This window comes from Neofelis nebulosa, chromosome 7, assembly GCF_028018385.1.
Source record: "Neofelis nebulosa isolate mNeoNeb1 chromosome 7, mNeoNeb1.pri, whole genome shotgun sequence".
In the NCBI taxonomy this organism is placed as follows: Eukaryota; Metazoa; Chordata; class Mammalia; order Carnivora; family Felidae; genus Neofelis; species Neofelis nebulosa.
Window position 1 is genome coordinate 38,406,378 of NC_080788.1, and position 13,086 is coordinate 38,419,463.

The window sequence follows — 13,086 nt, forward strand, 5'->3', positions numbered from 1 at the left end:
TACCATGTAGGCAGTATATATGCTACCCATTATATCACTGAGAAAATCCTACCCAAAATTCAGGTTAGACCCTTAATGTAACTATAGGAAGCAACTGGAGGCGGACATTTCATTACTGTTTTCAGACACCTACATATGTGGCCAAAAAGCTGATAATCTTTTTGGAAAGGAAAAAATAAAATAAAAGATGATTCTTAAGTGCTTGTTAGCTAACTGACTTATTAGCATGACTTAAGTCCTAAGAGTTAAGTATTACTTTATTTCTGGACCCAAAGCTTAAGTGACTCCATCAAACAATGCCCTGAGGGAGCAAAGAACCTGAGTGACTGGCCTTCATTATCACAGAATGTTTCCAAAGTAAGTGGGCCTGTTAATTACTTTCATTGCAATGTGACATACTATGCAAAAAAAGAGGGCAGTAACTAGTATGTTGGGTTAATTTATCATTCAAATATATGCCCTTAGTTTAGAAATTCCTATTCTTCTAGGTGAGTGTTGTAAAACAAGTATGCAGGCTCTAAAACTAGCTAGCTATGGGGAGAATCCAATTAAAGGGCCTTACTAAAACCTGCTTGGGAAAAAAACCCCACTTGCCTCATTCTCATTTCAGCCAACATGTATAAAGCATCTATCCTATCCCTAGGACTGTGCGCAGTACACTAGGAAATACAAGGGAACACAATGGACTCTGCTTGACCTTGAGAAACAACACTGCCTGGGGGAAAAACACAGAGCCAAGAGGAGAGAGACAGAATTCTGGCTTTGCCACTGAATGGCCACAGACCTGGGGGTCCTAGCTTTTTCCCGTGGTCAAACGGGCTTATTAACATTTACCGGCTGTCCTAGAGCAGGCTGAAAACAAAAAACTATGATGAAAGAGAAAATACTTTGAAACTTCTAAAAAATCATTGTAATGTAAGGTATAATAAATCGTATTCATGAGACAACTAGAGAATAGCAGGAAACTCAGAAGTATACCATGTATCATAATATAATGCAGAATTTCTCAAAATTAATTAAACGCAACTCTAACACAATTCAACATCTGGGAGATGTCTGTAGATGTTCCTCAAAATAAGAGCCCTGCAGTCAAGTAAGCATAGGAAGCACAGGGGTCAACAATTTTTCTATTATTTGGTACTACCATTGCCAGTTAGCTAACATTTACTCCGTCGTAGTAAGTTCCTTTTCTATGGAACATCTCATTTAACCTCACAACAACCTTATTAGAGGTAATTACCCCCTTTGACACATGGGGAAAATGAGGCAGAAGACGTTATGTAACTCTCTGCCAGTCACACAGCTACTTAGGGGCAGGTTCAGGGTACACTTACCCACAACACATCCTGTTCTCTACTTTCTCAAAGTTTTCAAAATTCACTGTGAATCTCATAGAGGGGAAGAGGATATGTGTCTTTCTTGAATGGGGTGGGGGGTGGTTAGAGCAACATGTAACATTTTGGGAAATGGAGCAATAATGAAAGTACATTCATTTTCTTCTCCTAAATTATTCTTCTTCCCGGCATAAATAAAACTTTAGCCTAAGATATTTCCTTTATAATCCATTTCACCCAAATTAGTAATCCAAGAAATACCAACTTAAAATTACCTAAGTCATTATCATAACACAGAGAATAACTCAGCAAAGGACTATGCACAGCACCCACAATACCACTTGGTTTAAATGTCTGGGCCCAGAATTTCACACTGTAGAACTAGGGGGAACATCCAAACTTAAAAGGCAAAAATGTGATCAACTATTAAACAATATATATTGCAGTTACACACGATACCCTATCCTTTGAAATTCACAACATCCCATCAGTGGAGCAAATAAGAAAGAAATATTAAACTTTTGCTTTGCATTTATTAGCTTTATTGTACTTTATAAGAAAAAAAATTAAATAGGCCCATTAGCCAGTTTTGTTACCAATGAGTGGATTTTCCAATATTTTCTTCATCTAGTTTATGTAGCATAGCCTGTAATGTAATCATTTTGTTTGAAAAATCACAATTTTTATAGTCAACACCATTAAGGTAAACTTAGTGTAGGAGAAAGTCAATCATAACACATCAAACAGTTTTATGGAGACTTTAGTAAAGTGGATTCTCATTTCTTGACAATTATACCATTTCTTTGTGCCGAACTAAAAGCCAGGGATATAAGAACAATACAACGGAAGCCCAGGCAGAAATGAAGACCAATGATCAATAACAAGTGGTTAAGCAATTTGGTATCTTTACCTTCTCTCCTCTTAAGGATCACCTAAGCAATAAGATAAATGGGATGTCTTCTTTGTATAGAAATATAGTGTGTAAAATAAAGCACTAAAATCATCATGTTACTGCCACTCACCCTCCATAAACAACCACTGTCAAAAAATATATTAAATCCAGGGGTTGCTCAGTTGGTTAAACGTCCGACTTTGGCTCAAGTCATGATCTCGTGGTTCGTGGGTTTGAGCCCTGCGTTAGGCTCTGTGCTGACAACCTGGAGCCTGCTTCCGATTCTGCGTCTCCCCCTTTCTCTGCCTCTCTCCCACTCATGCTCTATCTCTTTCTCTCAAAAATAAAATAAAACATTAAAAGAAAACAAAAAAACATCTTAAATCTGGGGCCCCTGGGTGGCTCAGTCAGTTAAATGTCGACTTCTGCTCAGGTCATGATCTCACAGCTCATGAGTTTGAGCCCCACCTCAGGCTCTCTGCTGTCAGCGCAGTGCCTGCTTCAGATCCTCTGTCTCCCCTCTCTTTCTGCTCCTCCCCAACTCTCTCTCAAAAATAAACATTTAAAAAAATATATTATAACACACACATATTAAGCACTAGCCACAGTAGATAAGTAAACTCAGGGTAAGTTGCTAATATTAACATAGCATTCCAGCAGGTATAGAACTTGTGCTAAGGAGGTGTAAGATAACGTGTTGTTGGGGCGCCTGGGTGGCTCAGTCAGTTAAGCGTCCAACTTCAGCTCAGGTCATGATCTCATGATTCATGGGTTTGGGCCCCGCATCAGGCTCTGTGCGGTCAGCCCAGAGCCTGGAATCTGCTCTTGATTCTGTTTCCCTCTCTCTCTGCCCCTCCCCTACTCATGTTCTGTCTCTGTCTCAGTTTCTCTCTCTCTCAAAAATAAACATTAAAAAAAAAAAAAAAAAAAAAGATAATGTGTTCTTTTATTAGTTCTCCTAATAAAAGGTGATCTTGTGGCCATGCTTCTTGGCTACAAACATTAACAAAGCAAACAAGGAGTTACTGTGTAATGGGTACAGGTTTCAGGTTTACAAGATGAAAACAGTTCTGGGATGGATGGTGTTGATGGTTGCACAACAGTATGAATGTGCCTAATGCCACTGAACTACTGTAGACTTAAAAATGGTTAAGACACTAAATTTTATGCTTCTCACCATAATTTAAAAAATAATAAAACATTAACATGATTCTAGATTGTCATTTTTCCTTGGTAGATAGGCAGGTTTTTCCCTTCCCCTGCCTCCCTCTCCCCTTTCTGTTGGTAACCTGTGTTGTAAAATAAAAGATTAAAATGTTAACATCTGGGATATTATTTCTAATAAAAATCATCTGCTGGAGTTTGGTAGTCTTACGTTCCCCCCCTTCTAGAATAAACCAGAACACTAAATTCACAATAGGGCTTCAATTTAAAACCACAACCATGCCTGAGCATTCAACATGTGGTTAAACAGAGCAAATAAATAGGTTAGGAGTCTAAAGAAATGTTTTGGGATTCCATTTGAAGCCATTAAAAGGAACCCAAAGAGTTGAAGAGTTGCTAAAATCTTTCCTGTTTCTTTCCTGTTTTATTTTATCTGGCAATCAGCATAAAAGCATTAATAAAAAGAAAGGTTGAGGCTTTGAAAAGTGCTCTCTACAGTGAACTTAAGAGAAGCAAATCAGGGCATGCAGGTTCCTCCTTCTGTCCTTTCTAAGGGTACCTGAACCCAAGAACGTTCAGAACAGGGTAAAAACTCCAGTCAGATTACGAGTAAGATGAAGAGATGCTGTTTATGCAGCACTGGGGGCTACTTGGAAAGGGATGTCAGTATGATCCAGGGAAGGACAAGAGTACCTCAAACTCTTCAGACACAGTAGGTAGCCACCAAACATGTGAAGGGCATGGCCTCAGGATCATGTTAGGGCTGCACTATTATTTAATTCCCTGAATTATTACAGTGGAAGGACTTAACTTTCAGACCAACTATCCACAGTACCCAGTCATCTGTAGGAAAAAAGAATCCAAATACATGAACATAAGTTCTTAAAGGACTAGATTCAAGAGAATGGACTCCAATCCTGGCTCTACCTGTAGAGAGAAGACTGAAGCCCTGAGTGGGTGAATAGGTCAGACGACTTTGAAGAAGCTTCTAACCCTGAGACACCTAATTCTACGCCAAGGCTGCATCTCTGTGTGGAGGATGTTCTGGGATTTTAAGATGTGACCCTTCATGGTCATAAGGCAACAGGGAAATTTTTATCTATAGTCACGTGGTTAGCAAACACTTAAAATTCCAAGAACATTAATAACCAATTATAAATTATTTCACAACTTTGAAAATATATATTAATATCAACATTAAAACATCTAAGGTAAAAACACAATCATAATGGGATACAGAGTTAGTGTATATATGGAAAACAGCTCTCTGGAGGAAAGCTTTATTACTCCCTCAGGGCTTTCATACAGAGTATGGATTTTTTAATTCCTAGTGGAATATTTTTCATACACCATTGCAGACTATTAAGTACTAGATATTACATTATGTAGTTTAAACTTTGCACTACTGCATGAGAAAGACTTCCCTGTCGAGAGAACTATTTTTTATGGTTAGCATTTTTTAATATGAAAATGAACACTCCTTTAGGGTAAGATCACTGCTACTGGAATTTGGGAGAATTTTATAACTTAACATATTCATCAATGTGTAGAAATTCTCTCGGGGGACTAGGGAGAGAAGGAAATACAACAGGAAGAAGGCTTTTTAATAACTTACAGTGTCGACACAGGGCAAAGCAATGGTATTTATAAGGTTTGTCTTCCACTGGGCACAGCTGTAAAAAGGCAGGGGACTAGTACAGGGTGCTAGCAAGTTTAGAAAAAAATGGTGTTAAAGAGCAAAGGAAAAAAAATGCATTAAACTTCAGGCCAGTTAAAGGTACACCTGTTAATGGTGGACTATTAACGTTCACCCAGGAGAGATGCAGACTCAGAAATATTAAAAAGGCAATATAAATGCACTTTTGCAAGCAATTCCTCAGAAAATAGATGCCTTGCAGAATTTTGGAGTCAAAAGTAGAAATAAAATCTAAGTGCCAGTGGTCATTTAAAAATCTTTGCCACGGAGAACTTGGATACTCACATTTGGCAAAAGTGGATAGAAAGTTTAAACAAAATCGACTACTCACTTGTAGACTGTGCCTCCGTTGCCATGACCAAGAGTGTCTCGATACCGTATGTCTTGTTCATTCATCTCCATGAGAAAGAAAGAAAAACAAAAAGGGTGTCATGCTGTGGATGGAAATGTCAAGGAAAAGCAACTCTGGGCCATAAACAACAAGCAGTCTGGGTCATTTCAAGTTCAGCTGCAAGAACGAGAAGATCAATACAACATTTGCTGTCCAATTTATAAAAGACGATACCAAGGGACAAAGTGATGGAAAGTTTAATGACAATTTGTTTGCCTGGGTCATTTCATTAAAGTTTGATAAAAGGTGTCAAAATGGAATGATATAACATAGCTCAAAAGGGTCAGGTCAGAGATACGGATAAGAACACAGTCTCTAGCACTACACATAACCAACGCCAAACAGCAGTGCACATAACCAAAATCAAATTTGGGAAGACAGCACACACACACAGACACATACCCAGTAATCTAATGCACAATCTGTAAATAAATCAGCCCCTGAAAACTCCTCAGGTGACCCCACAGTTAACATTAAACAAACTAACTGAATAATGTTAATGATTTTCCTGGAGTAGATACAGCTTTCCTTTGGAAACAATAAATTAGTATACAGCGGTAACTGGGTAGAAATCATATTCTGCCGATGGAAAAGTGCCAAATCGGTGCACTTAAAAATGCATACATAGACAAATACTGAAATCCATAAAGGGAAAACATATTATAATGTGATTCTTATAAACTCAAGTCATTTTCATCATTTAATATGTTAAATAGCATGCACATTTTCTCAGGTTCCATAAAACTACTACACCACAAAGACTACTCTCGTTTGTATCATGAATAGTAGTCAATTATTCTAGTGCCCACAAAATAATGTTTTGGAGTTGTAAAGAACTCCTTAAATTATTTATCAAATGACTTTGAGACTAGTCAGATTATATTTGATGCATTCGGTAATTTTCTACACAGTGGTCCAGTTGCTTAAAAATTAACTGCCAACTTTATTCACTAAATGGATTCAATAAAAGTGTTATTTTCCATATAGCTAAAGCTTGGGAAAAGCCCCATAGTAAGCCCTGAAAAAAAATCAATTTCCTGGGAATTGCACTGCCTTGCATGGGCAGATGGAGTTTTTAATTCAATATCACCTGGAAAAAAAAAAATAGTTTGCTTTCAGACCATTATAGTAAACCTTTAAATATTTTGCTCTAAACTTCCGCCAATTGAATAAAGCAAGGCTCCATTTATCAAGGGAAATATTTTTCTTCTATACATTTCTGAAGTTGAAGCTTCAGAGAGCTGTGATAATTAGCAGTATAGTGCAGGAAACAGAAACAGCTTCCTTTCCAAGCCGTTCTGCCAATCCCTAAAAGAATATTGACAGAGTAATGTGTAAAGGCCAATTCAACACCCAATTTAATTGTAGTACAACCTGATTGGTGCAATTTGCAATCAGCTAATTACTATATTTATGGTCAGAGACAAAACGATAGACAAGTCAGAAAAATTGGCAACTATTTTCCTATTTGAGGGAAATTTTGCTCTTCATTACCTTTCTTGTATTACTAATACAGAAAAAAAGAAACCATGTTTTAACCTGCATAAAAGATGGAGCATGAAGAGAAGAGAAGAAAAGAAAACTTCCTTCTTCCAGACCAAAAGAGAAATTGTAAAACAGCATGTAGGAGAGCGGCACATAAAGGAATTTGAGATGTTCAGTAGCACAGCTAGGACCAGGTGGGCTTTGATCAATGGCGAGGAAGGATATACATGGAAACAGCGGGACCTACTGGCGAGTACAAACAGGCTAATTCCTTCCAAAACACTTCTCAAGGCAGTCTAAACAGCACTCTTAACCACCTCATTTGTACCATTAACTTGCCTAACAAGCTGCACCCTCATCAGAGCTCAAAGTAAATTTCCAAGAAAGCAAATTTCATGGACTACATAGGATCCAGGCTCCGCAGGGGCCACACTCTAAGACTACATCCCCTCCACCACTCTGTCAGGACCTTCCAGATAAAAGGACCAGTAATTTCCTCTCAGAAAAATATACAAGCCGAGACATATTGTCATTACACATTCCAATGACACTCTGGGATGGACCTTGGACTTTGCAGGGGGCTGGATTTTGTGGCATTCTACTGAAGAGAAGGCAAATGGGTAGGTATGGCAAGTCTCTGAGCTGCTTGAATCATTATAGTCCTGACATCGTAGGGTTATTTTACCTCTCAAACTCAGGACCCTGAAAAGAGAAGTGGAGCAGCCGCCTGCCCCCCATACCCAGCATTCTGACCTGACCAGGAGTGGTAGGCATCCACCAGGGGTTAGGCTGAGAGACGCTGTGTACTGTGGGTGTGGGTGTGTGTGCACGTGTGTGTGCACGTGTGTGTGCGTGTGCTAAGCAGCGTGTGAGCAAATGCAAGGATAGAAATTTGGAATCCCTCAGACAATAAGATTGTAAGAGCCTCATAAAGATAAAAGTGGTTTTGAAGCAAAAGTTCTAAAACCATCTCACTTAAAAAGACAGTCTCCATAAAAAGGTAAAGTGTTTCTACAATGTTTTAAAGCTTTATAGACCTTTGCCTGGCCTATGAGCTGACTGATAGGTTTTTATATTTAAAAAATATCAGATTCTTTTTCTTTTGGCTTATTTGGATTTTCTAACTGTTATATAGTATGCAAATATTATTCATGTAAAAAAATGTTTTAAAAGAAAACTGTTGGAGACAAGCTCATTAACTGATTACAAACAACCTTTTGAAAATCTCAAATCTCTGATTAAAATGGATTACTTCGGGGCACTTGGGTGGCTCAGTCGGTTAAGTATCCAACTCTTGATTTGGGCTCAGGTCATGATCTTATGGTTTGTGAGTTCGAGCCCTGCATTGAGCCTGATTGGAATTTCTCTCTCTCTCTCTCTCTCTCTCTCTCTCTCTCTTTCTCAAAATAAAATAAACTTAAAAAAAACAGGTTACTTTAATTGATCTTGACTATGAAAAAAATCATGAACAGGATCAACTAACAGCTAATAACATTTTTGCTTTTTTTCCTTAGATAAGAATATTAATTGAACTTTTCAAATTGAAGCACAGGAACAGTGTTCATTTTGATACAAAAGTGGGATTTATATGCCTAGAGTGTACAATATTTAAATATTACAGTTGGGATCAAGTATCAAAAACAATCACAGAATTTTGCAGCATTTCAAGCACATAGCCCAATTCACTTAGGTCATAAAACTAGTCAATAGCAACTAGTCAAGGCTAGAACTTGGTCCTTCAGTATTCTCTGCTCAATGCCATATGTCAGCAGCTGATGTCCTGGCTAAGTATGGAGGGACATCCTCTCCCATCAGTGGTCACTGGTCCACAGGAAGGAAAACAATCAACAGAAGGGCACCCACAAGTTAAAAGCAATTTCATTAGCTATGGTATTTGTTTTTAAGAAAATAAATGTTTTACAGATCACATAGCTATATAGAAAAGAAGTGAAATAAAGTTTTTATTCAATAGAGATACTAAATTGTTTTAAAATATAACTCAGTTTTCTTGCTTTGACTAAAAAAAGCAAATAAAAGGCAGAATACTATATGTGAGACTAGAGGAAGAAAAAGCCATTGGAGTTAAAATTACATGTCAACTGAAAGAGGGCAAATGACCTGGGAACAATGACGGGCATTGGGTTCTGCTCCTGCTGAAGAAGAGTCAGGGGCTGGAATGAAACGTGAACCAGACAGGACAACCTGCAGGGCGGCAAGGTTGTTCCTGTGTGGGCAGAGGATGGTGTCATGAAGTACGGACTTTTGTGTCTGTGTAGACAGAGGAGAGGGTCATGCTGTGTAGACTTCCATACAGTCTCATTTATGTTTTCGTCTTGTCATAGGATCTAAGATGAACCATAAGAATCTAAAGAGTTTTATATAGTGGTGATTATACAGCTTTTAAAGCTTATTTTATAGTCGAATTCCTATTTTTCTTCCTTTTTAAAAAAAAATTTTTTTTAATGTTTATTTATTTTTGAGAGGGAGACAGAGCATGAGCGGGGGAGGAGCAGAGAGAAAGGGAGACAGAGAATCCAAAGCAGGCTCCAGGCCCCAAGCTGTCAGCACAAAGCCCAACACAGGGCTTGAACTCACGAACCACAAGATCATGACCTGAGCTGAAGTCAGATGCTTAACCTACTGAGCCACCCAGGCACCCCTAAATATTTTTTTAATGTTTATTCATTTTTTAGAGAGAGAGACAGAGACAGAGCATGAGTGGGGGAGGGGCAGAGAGAGAGGGAGATAACAGAATCTGAGGCAGGCTCCAGGCTCTGACCCGTCAGCACAGAGCCCAACACGGGACTCAAACCCACAAACCGTGAGATCATGACCTGAGCCGAAGTCACTTAACTGACTGAGCCACCTAGTGCTACCCTCCTTTTTATTTTCTAAACACAATAAGTATGCTTAAAGGCATCTGAAGTTCTCAAAATAGCCAAACATGCAGCAGGATCAGAATTAGTTCTAAGATCTGTGGCTTCTCAGTACAACTATACTTAATTTATCAGGAATAGGAAAATATTGTCACCTTCTCCTATAAAAGCTAAAACACGAAAAGAAGAGAAACAACTTTAGAGATGCAAAGGTGAAAGTTGTTCATCCTTGGAGTAACTATACACTTTTTTAATCCTTTAAATTGACCCACTGGGCCATTTCTAATCAGTTTCACATCAAGGGCCAATGTTAAAGAGATGATACCGCACTGAAAAGGAAGTGGGAAAAACACATCACGAAATCACAGCAATGATACTGATCTATAGCTCTCAATGAAACATGCCAAAAAAAATCTTATAATCTGGCTTTTTTTAAGCTGGCAAAAAATGGAATCCTCGGTCATTAAACGATAAAAGAAAAACAATGTCTCCATTCCAAAGACTAAATGTTAAACTCTTAAAAAGTGCTTGATTTAATACAATATTAATGAAATTAATGGGGAAAATGAAATGGAATTCAATTATGGATCAGCAAAGAAAATATTCTTTGTTTATTGTCTGCCTGTGTTAAGAAGAATCAGCACCTATCGCTTATAAATCATTAAAATAAAAATGCTCAATTAATCCTTATTTTATATGTAAAGGTCTGACAGAAACTAGACCCATCACTAGACCTTTGCTTCACAAATCGAAGCAATAATGGTTTCAGAAAGCAGTCACACTGTATGAGCAGACAATTGGAGAGATTTAGTAAATCCCACTTTATAGAGCAGAGACTAATCGGAAAACACAAGCCAGTCAAATGTTTCTTATGAACTGTTGACACTATATCAATGCTGAATCAATTGGTGGCATTTACTCTGAGTGACAGAAAAGAAATAAATATTTATATCACATAACCTATATCAATGAACCCAGGCAGAAAGCTATTTCTAACCTGTCAATATTTGATTATCTTGAAGAATCATGTCCCTTTCTTTTAATGATTAATATGAATTCCTTATTAAACCTAAGTGGAGGCTAGTGGAAAGGCAAATCATTATTAATGCTTGAGAGCATAAACCACTAAAATAAAAAACTATGCTCAAGTGTTAAAGTATCGTTAAATGTGACTTACATCTTCCATATCAAGTGGTGTCAGTGCTCAGCCCAGAAATTTATTGATGCCACAACTGGGCACATTACTTCACTGCGATGCAATCTCGCTCAGTCTTTAGTTACCCTATAGCACCAAGGAACTGAGAAATTAAATTAGCACAAGGAGGAGGTATTATGAGGACTTCCAAACGTGGGTTTTTCTGTTTTGTTCGTTGTGACTGAAAGCAAATAAAGGCTGTTCCTTAAAAGAAAGAAAACGCCAAACTGTTTAACGCGGGGTTAACACATTCCCAAGGGAAGGCAATAAACAATCTTCAAGTGTCAAAAATCATTCTTATGACAGTCTTCCACCACAGAGAACCTCATAACTGAAACCACTAAGATATTTATGGCACTAGGTTTGTTGTCAAAACATTAGAAACATTTCAGAATGCTTATTTTTTGCAGTGGAAATAAACTGTTTTTCATCTTTGAAAGAGGAATCTATGACAGGTTATTTTCCATTGCCTGAGTTGAACAAATGTAGTTAAAGCTTCTTAATTTATGTCAATTTTGAAATATATTTTCCAGCTGAAGAACGCATGTGACTCACACATAAGTTACAATTAGTAACTAGACTTGCAAGCGTGTTAAGAGACACGGAAAAATCCCAAGCTCGCGATTTCTGCTTTTAGTCAGGTTTTGTTTCATACTGGGTCCGAACACATCCAGGGCACTAGGGGGACACATTTGCAGATCTCAATCCAAACAAACCTCTGGCTGCTTAAAGTACTTTTAGGTACTAGATAAACACTATATAAAATTTTGAAACCATCATGATTACAGAGACAACACCAGATTCTCCTTGGCTGTACACAGAATATCTAAGGACTAGAATTCCCACACTCTGGATGACGACCAGATGTCAGAACCGGAGCAACTTATTTTTTCTAACTGTATTCAAGGGACTGTGTGCTAAATAAGTAGGGCTTCCAGAAGCACTATCATACCGTCACTGTTTTAAGGCATGAGCATCCATCTATTAGGCCACAAAGTTACAGGTGATATTAAAGGACAAGCACAAGGACCCAGCTTTGTCTTCTTGACGTGCTCCACTGCAAGTACTTGATTCATGAAATGCCAATGAGGCTTGGAGAGGTCAGCGTGTGAAGGCACTGAATAAGCATCTGAGATAATTAAGATTTCAGCCTTCGAAACATGGACGGGAAGTGAACAGCAGTTAAGAAAATCAATAAGAGTCTTTTATTTGCAGTGACACAGATGTCTCAGTCAATAGAGCCTAATAGGCAGGCTTGATCGCAATGGACAGGCGCCTGCCTCCAAGGCTACCAAAGGGCTTCTTCTATAACAAACATTAAAACGCATTTATGTTGCTATTGAAGAATCGAGGACCCTGTAGGTAGCTTAATTTGCCAGTGTATGTTTAAAAGCACTATACTATTTCAGATGTGTCCATTTACTGGAATCAAAATTAGTGAGAAATGACTGGCCCGCAGGCCTGTTTGTCCCTCACTGGCTGGGTTAGGTCATGCAGCTTTAGATGGCCAGTCCACTAGGCCAACCAAACCAAGGGCTTCTCAGGCCCAGGATTTCAAACGCCAAAGGTCTGCTGTTACGGTGCTCCCCTAAAAAGCCAGCGTTCCTTTCAGGACAAAAGAAGGAGCCAAGGTAAGAAAGTAACAGTTTTTCCTCTTCTCCTCAAAGATAATGAAAGTGGCAGCCACCTCCGGACGCTGGGCCATTTCAACAACCCATGGGTTGACACACTTGTTCAGAACTGATTAACTTTTTTTAGACTGAGATGGCAGCAGGGTGGGTGCCTGGTACTTCAATCTGCTGGGAGTGAAACCCATTAGCACAGTTTGAAAAACGTGCTGCAAATTGCTCTGCCAATCAAATTAAGCCACTGTAATTCATTTATGACAAGAAGACATTCACAGGCTCTTTATCTGTTTATTAAGTGTATGGATACAAAAACTGGACAGTAATAAGTTACTGCTACGTGAAAATCTTAATATGTAATGACACCTACCTGGCCATTGGCTAATATTTTTTTCAGTTCAGCAGAAGACTTCTTTAAGCTGAAAAGG

At 38.4% G+C, this 13,086-nt stretch overlaps 1 protein-coding gene across 14 annotated transcripts in view; it reads right to left on the bottom strand.

Annotated features, from left to right (window-relative positions):
- The window catches only part of MAP2K5 (mitogen-activated protein kinase kinase 5), a 270,655-nt gene that overhangs the window by 206,859 nt on the left and 50,710 nt on the right, over positions 1 to 13,086 (bottom strand). For all 14 annotated transcript variants that reach the window (XM_058740633.1, XM_058740638.1, XM_058740627.1 and 11 more), the window contains exons 7-8: positions 13,029 to 13,077; positions 5,418 to 5,482 (exon numbers count right to left, since the gene is read on the bottom strand). In XM_058740633.1, coding sequence (XP_058596616.1) covers positions 5,418 to 5,482; positions 13,029 to 13,077 — 114 coding nt within the window. The remainder of the gene's footprint in view (positions 1 to 5,417; positions 5,483 to 13,028; positions 13,078 to 13,086) is intronic.